The sequence below is a fragment of the Dinoponera quadriceps genome, unplaced genomic scaffold (assembly GCF_001313825.1).
Source record: "Dinoponera quadriceps isolate SergipeBrazil2010 unplaced genomic scaffold, ASM131382v1 scaffold628, whole genome shotgun sequence".
Classification (NCBI taxonomy): domain Eukaryota; kingdom Metazoa; phylum Arthropoda; class Insecta; order Hymenoptera; family Formicidae; genus Dinoponera; species Dinoponera quadriceps.
In genome coordinates, this window is record NW_014554836.1 from 242,806 (window position 1) to 250,010 (window position 7,205).

The following is a 7,205-nucleotide window of genomic DNA, read 5'->3' on the forward strand; positions in this document are numbered from 1 at the left end:
TTAATCTTACATGTCTATAAACAAATGTACAATAATTACAATGGAAATATAGGATATGGATATAATTTATAAATAGTACATGTATAATGATTACATTATATCAATTATTTTCCACAGTCGCAAAAACGAAGTATGCTTCAGTCGGAAAACTCTGATATGAATTTCGAAGAAAATAATACAAAAAGAACATGTTTTTATATTTTTACCGCACTTTTTATTTGGTGTTTAAATATTTTTGAAAAAACACATAAATCATCTTGTTTGTGTGCTTTTAAAGATTTTAAATAAAACATATTCAGGTCTGAAATAATCGTATTTTAATTAAATGGTAAGCAGGCGATAAAGCATTGGAGCATTGTGCATATTTGCCTGTTAGAAAGCATGTATCAGTGAAATAGTATCAAGATCTTTTAATATAACAGATTTTATCCATCACTCCATCGTATGTATTTCGTTTATATAATTGTAAATATAATCGTATATTTCATTCCATATAACGGTACACGGAGTGTATATCTTATTTTTCTTTCAACGTAAACGCATAAAAATATGTTTTAGTACTGTCATAAAAGTAATTTTATGTATTATCATTGCGCAGAGTGATTAAAATCTTTATAATAGCACATAGCAAATCCTTCATATCGTTGAATAATTTCCTGATAAAATATCTATTTATTCGATTACTTTCGTCTGAAATAAAATTCCCATATTTTGCTGTTCGTTAATAAATTCTAATCATGCACACACGCGCGCGTGCACACAAATCTTTCATGGGAGCACGTCCTCTCTTCTCTTTCCTTTTCTCTCTCTCTCTCTCTCTCTCTCTCTATCTCTCTCTCTCTCTCCCTCTCTCTCCTTATCAACTTTCTCACTCAGAAATCACAGTTAAACATTGGTTTTTCGACCACGTTTGCTGTGGCACACGTCATTCGGTACTGAGTTGTACGCCGGACGCAGGAAATGGACAGATACCAAGTAAAGCATCAAAATTCACACTCACGTGTTACATAAATTTTTGGCCCGAATAAAAATCGTGTCAGCTATAACGAGCTTATTGGAATATAACGGTAATTACATTGCACGTAGTCTAAAGTTTAATCTCTGCGACATGCAATGCTTTTTGCGGACTTTTGTCATTGAAAATTCTTCGTTTCCTATTCTAAACGCGAATTGTTTTCGATGCTCCAAAGTATACATGAAAGAACCTGTTGCTAGCTTGACGATAGTTTGTAATTACGCATAAATTAAGTTTTTTTAATTTTTTTTTATTTTTTTTTACGGGGGCGTACGTATTCTCAGCCTCACGTTGTCTTCGTATTAAGGTAGTTGTCTCGTAAATGAATACTACTATAAGTTATGAACTCATTTCCCACTCATTATATCCTTTGGATACTTACATATATACACACATATTTAAATATTTAACACTTCTTTTTATCACTTACCTCTATTAAACGAATTAATGCATAAATATAAAGCATTAATAAGAAGAACGGAAAATAAATATTCTCGTATTTATAGTATCGTGTAAATATTTGCCTTAACTTCACTCCAAATTAATATTTATTATTTAGGCCGACTTCTCATTTTATGGACATGTGATTTAGATTAAAACTGATGATAACGCAACAATTGTGTTTCTCTATTTATAATTTAATCATTAAACTCTGATGGTTTTATAGTAGTAAGTTTTAAAATTTAACATTGAATTATTGAACAATTAACCATGAATACATAATTTTCACGTTATCATCAGATCAAGTGTACCAGATCACAAGTTAACCAGAGAACGAAAGACCGGGCCTGAGGGAATTAAATTAATACAAAAGTAGTTTTGTTCGATAAATAATATATTTATGAGGGAAATTTGTTACCGAGCGGAACAACTACCTTAATCGACAAGTTCAACGTTATTCGAAAGTCGCTTGGCTCGATATACCGCAGCACTTGTGGCAAATATGAGAAAACTACGAATCTAAGAGACTATGCAGGCGAAGGTAGCCAATAGTTTGATGCATCAGGCTAGTCTTTCCGAATGCAATCCATAGGCATTCGTAAGTGATAGGCATTATCCACACGAGCCAGTTATACAGAAATGTGACCTTTCCTCAACGATTTTGGTGATGTTACAGGTTAGGTTAAATTAGGTTAAGTAAGGTTAGGTTATTGATATATAGCTGAGGTAGGGATTTATTTTGATGAGAACAGCAAAGGCTGTTCATACGTGGATGTTTGAGAGCACTTTTTTTATCGCCGATCGCAGAGCGGTACTCGGGGAGTAGGGCCCTCGACGAGTCGATATCTATTGAGAGTTATCTTTAACGTTGTATTTGCTAAAGCGTTTCATGTACAGTACAACGAACCTATTTGCGTTAACATCGAGACGTAGTAGAGTTGGTTTCGCGCCTAAGGTAGAGAATGTTGTTGAACATGCGTTTTTTTTCTTCAAATCCTGTGTGAAGTTTCGCGATACAAGATGAAAAACTTTGCAGAAAATTTGCGGAAGACCAACCGAGCGAAAGAATTCGGTCGCACTGAGATCGCGCTCGAGATCTCATCCGGCGCAAAACGCTTACGTATTTTCGTAGAGAGAAATCACAGTTCAGCCTTCGGCGAGAACTCATTGATGCATACCGGAGGATGCGCCCAGACGGGGCCCGTAGAGAGAATACGGGGAGAAGTACGCCGGCAGGCCGGCGGCGGTCGGCGGCGGCGGCAATGGCGGCAGCGGCAGGCCCAACGACGGCAGAGACGGCGGCATCAGCGGCGAGGGCTTCCCGTACGGATGGTAGCGCGCGGTCGCGAGCGGACTCAAGGGCGGCGTGGGGTAAGTTCGGGCGAACAGGGGATGAGTCGGCGGCAATCCGACCGAGGGCGACAGCAGAGAGAGCGCGGCGGCGGCCGCGCTCGCGGGATCGGCCACCGCGCCACCGGCCGTCGACACGCTCGTGTGACTCCTGAGATGTTGCAGCAGCTCCTCCGACGTGGCGAATCTCTTGCCGCAGTAGGCGGTGTCGCCGGCGATCCAGTTGCACACGTAAGGTAACTGCGAGACCGCGGCTAACGCGGCTAATTGCGCGTGCGCGTAGGCGAGCGGCCCGTAAGGCGAAGCGCCGGGCTTGTGATCGCACTGGGCGCACCCGGCCGGACAGGAAGCCGCGCCTGACGGCAATTTGCCATTGGCGGCCGTGCTCGTGGAGTTCGACAGCAGGTGCGAGTTCAACTGGCAGCCGGTGCAATAGGGATCGCGGCATACCGGCATCAAGCTGTCCGCCGGTCCAGCGCCGCCGCCGCTCTTCAGTCTCGCGTAGCCGAGGTAAGGGTTCGTCGCGACCAGGCCGTTCTTCAGCACGGCGTGATGCTGAGACATGAGCGAGCTGGCCATCACGTCTATGGGACCGGGGCTGTAGCCTAGATAGGCTGCGGTGGAAGTCGGCAGGCTGACGCCCGGCTTGAACGTGCCCAGGGGGAGATCCTTGATGGATGGATCGGTCATCGCTAGCACGCCCGCGGGACTGTAGGCAGGTTTCACTTGTAACGAGGGACTGACGGTTGGTTGACTCGAGGTAGTAGTTTCCGTCGCGCTCGTTGGCGCCGAACTCCTGAAAGCCGGCGACTCCCGCGCGACCTCACCATTCGGCGTTCTCCTGCCCTGTTGTGGCGTCACCGCCCGCACCGACGCGGCGCTCTGGTTGCTGGGGCATCGTTTGCCGCCGCTACCGGGAGTCCTCGACCGGCCGGAATGGCTCGACGCCGATCGCGGTTCGTCCGGGCTGCACGCTTTCTCGCGTCCCAGGCAGGATTCGTACGGCTTGAAGCTGGTTTTCGTCGTTTCGACCGTCGGGCCCGACACTGTCACCACCGGCGAGGACTTTTCGCGGGATTGCTCCGCGGCTTTGGATGATCTGTTGCTCGACGATTTGTCCAAGGAACTTAGTAGCGACTTGTTGGACGGGGGATCCGCTCCTATCTGGCTGCAGGTTTGAGCGAGTAGCGCGAGTGGACTTTTCTTCGCGTCTAACTGAAATCAAAATGGTGTCCAATGAGCGATATATCAAAACTACTCGTCGATGTGTACTACTATTGCTTCAACGTACAAAATGTTCGAAACAATTAGGCTACAGCGTGTAAGGTGAGACGAGTCGGAATTTGGTGTGTAAAACGTTTGTATAGAGACAAGTTTAATTAATGACGCGCAAACCGCAATTTGTAGCGCCGCGTCGCTTGCTCGCCCAGCGAGAAGTGACGCGTATAAAGGGTGCGTCGGACAAACCTATTCACCGGAAAGCTGACCCTTTCAATCCAATTGCCGAGAAACTTCCCCCACATAAGAGATGTATTCCCAGATTTTCCCCAACCGTTGCCGTTGCAATGGCACATTTTCTGTAGTATAATAATCGTAAACTGGAAGGAGAGTACTTTGTCAATTATAAATAATACAATAATATATATAATAAAAAATCGATCGTTGTAATTGTTAAGAACTCGACGCATTGGCGACGTTGTTAACTATGTAGATTTTTTTTTTTTTATTGCGACCGAGTCGCGTCACAAAATATAATCAATATGAAATTGCGCGATACAGACGTTATTAGTGTATAAGTGCGGGAATTTAATATCGGCGCCTTCGTATATCTCCCGACTCGAAGTGGTCACGATGATGCACTCGGTATAATTAACGTATAGAAGAGCGATATTTCTCGTCGACTGATACGTCCACCGAACAGATGTTCCGTCGTAATTAAAATGCAACGATCATGCAATACTAACCCGCCACGCTCACGGTCGGTCGTACTAATGGCGCGACGCCGACAGATATTAATGCCGTGAATTGCAACAGGCCATTACGGCAACGCGAAGCTATATATTAATTGCGCTCGTGAAAGTTAACGGGAACGTTCGAACGTAATATTTTAATCCGCTAATGCCGCCCGCCGGCTTTTAATTGTCGAGACTAATTTATGCCCCTTGTGACGAACGTCTTTCCTTTGCTTGCGCATTACGCGACTCTTGCCACATAAATCCTTTGAATTCTTCTTACGTACACCGCCGAATACTTTTCGTCCATAAATCTGTTTCTAAGAAACAGCAGGAGAGAGAGAGAGAGAGAGAGAAAAGGTGTTTCCTTTAACGGTTACCGCCCAGGTAGGCTTGATTGCGAAAAAAAATAGGAGAAAACATTTCGCGCCGAGTATTTGTCGAAAAATCATTGGCGCTCTTCGTCTCTCTACCCAGATTCCCGTAAAGTCAATCGAACACTCTATTCCGCGTGCTTTTTCATCCATCTCGTCGCCCGCGTTCAACAATCAGCATTGTATTACCAAATCGCGCTTTGATTTACGACGCACGTAAATCAGCAAGCCGACACACACCGAGACTTTGCCAACACTCTCTGTCCCCAAAATAGTTTACAGGAGTCCGGAGCATAAAACGTGGCGCGCGCGTGTTTCCGTCGGGATTAACGAAACGACGACGGACGACGTTAATGGGCCGTTGGGAAAGATATTTTCAAGTGAGACTTACGCAGTGCGACTATAAAATTCTCGGACTGATTTTTTTTTAATTCACAAAAAGATATATAAGCTTTTATTTAACATTCAACATGGTCGCCTTTTGGCTTCCTATGCAATTTTTATAGCGTCAGTAAAGAAATTGGAAAGCTCGAACCCTTTTCCTGAAACCTTCTTCAACTACATCACTTTTCTGAATGGCGTCGACGTCTTTAACCTTTCTCCTTACAATTGCAATCTCATTTTGTACAAGAGAAAATAGCCGGCTGGAGCTAAATCTGGCGGAGTAGGGACGGTATTGCAGTGCACTGTGGATTTGTTTTATATTACAATTTCGGAAAAGTCTCTTGACACGCTTCCTCCAAAACAACTTACGTTTTGTTCTCAGAAATGGGGAACGAACTTTGCATACGAGTTTTTAATGCTATTTTTTTTTTTACGTTTCTTCTTTGTGGTTCTTCTCTATTTCTAACGTTTCGTGAACATTTCAATTCACTTCATCTAGAGGGAGAGGACCAACCCGATAGAGATCTCTCCTCTCGGCAGGTATTCCTTTATAAATGAGTGGAAGTTTCTTTTGTCCATATCGCAAAAATACAACAGGTAACATGTTTTAGTCAATATTTAATCTCTCGCTTATTTTGATGGCACTTGGACGGTTTTTTTTGTTAATCTAATACTTGCAATGTGCGCTGCAATTTTGTCACCTCTACAACTGGTGAAAAACCACGACCAATTGGTGGATCATTTAAAACGGGTCCATCTTTGTCGAATTTTTTTTTAAACCACTGATAAAATATGCGAGAAAAATTCGTTGCCAATGCAAACGACAGCTGCTGAGACGGGACACGGTTCATTTGGACACGTACGTTGAAAAATACACGTTTCTGCAGATCGATAAATTGCGATGTAAAGCAGCAAGTAGAGGACACGAATGATAGGGTCTGTAATTTACGACGTAGGAAAAGACGATAAGAGGACAATGCGAAACTAACCGTAGTAGGTAACGGTGTGAGATATTCAGGACGGAGATACTGATTCGCATTGGACGTCAGCATCTTAAAACCTTCGCAGTCGATCCTCGCTCACACACCGTCGGTTGTACTGAACGAAAGCACCACTTTTTTTTTAGCACACTCCTCGACTCATCGGTGAATCAAAACTTGGGATTCTCACTTTTCTCTCCTCCCTTCTATATCCGTTGCAATAACGAAACAATAGTATCACTCCTGAACGTAGCCATGCATGAGGCTGGTTTTCGACAACGAACGACACTTTCTCGCGCACACAATACGCCAAACGCGGCACACCGCGACAATACGTTCGAACAGGTGAGAGGAAAAGAACGTTCGTAGAGGAGAAATCGACGTGACGAGGCTTGACTCACGACTGGAGCCGCTTCGCGCGGTCGACGTGGAGCGCGGTCGCCCTTCTCGCCGCTCACCCCTGCGGATCCACCGTTCAGCTGACTTCTCCCACCACACACCGCAGACTCGCTCCCCCGGGGAGCCTCACTCCTCCTTTGCGTCTCAGCGACAACATCGTAGGTGCCTCCTCCTCGACACCAGACGGTGTATCGCGACTACAACGCACGGAACGACACGAAACACTACGAGCGGCAGCGAGTAACCAATGCGGGCGAAAGAGGCGAACGCTACGGCAGCGACGACGGTGGCGGCAGCGGCAACAGCAGCG

General features: G+C 44.8%; 1 protein-coding gene across 1 annotated transcript; it reads right to left on the reverse strand.

Moving 5' to 3' along the window:
- Window positions 1–819: 819 nt before the first annotated feature.
- LOC106742275 (zinc finger protein Elbow) lies at window positions 820–7,074 on the reverse strand. The gene is made up of 2 exons (XM_014615050.1): window positions 6,506–7,074; window positions 820–4,021 (listed from the first exon to the last, which is right to left on the reverse strand). The coding sequence occupies exons 1-2, from the start codon at window positions 6,566–6,568 to the stop codon at window positions 2,621–2,623; spliced, it is 1,464 nt and encodes a 487-aa protein (XP_014470536.1). The 5' UTR covers window positions 6,569–7,074; the 3' UTR covers window positions 820–2,620.
- Window positions 7,075–7,205: the final 131 nt, after the last annotated feature.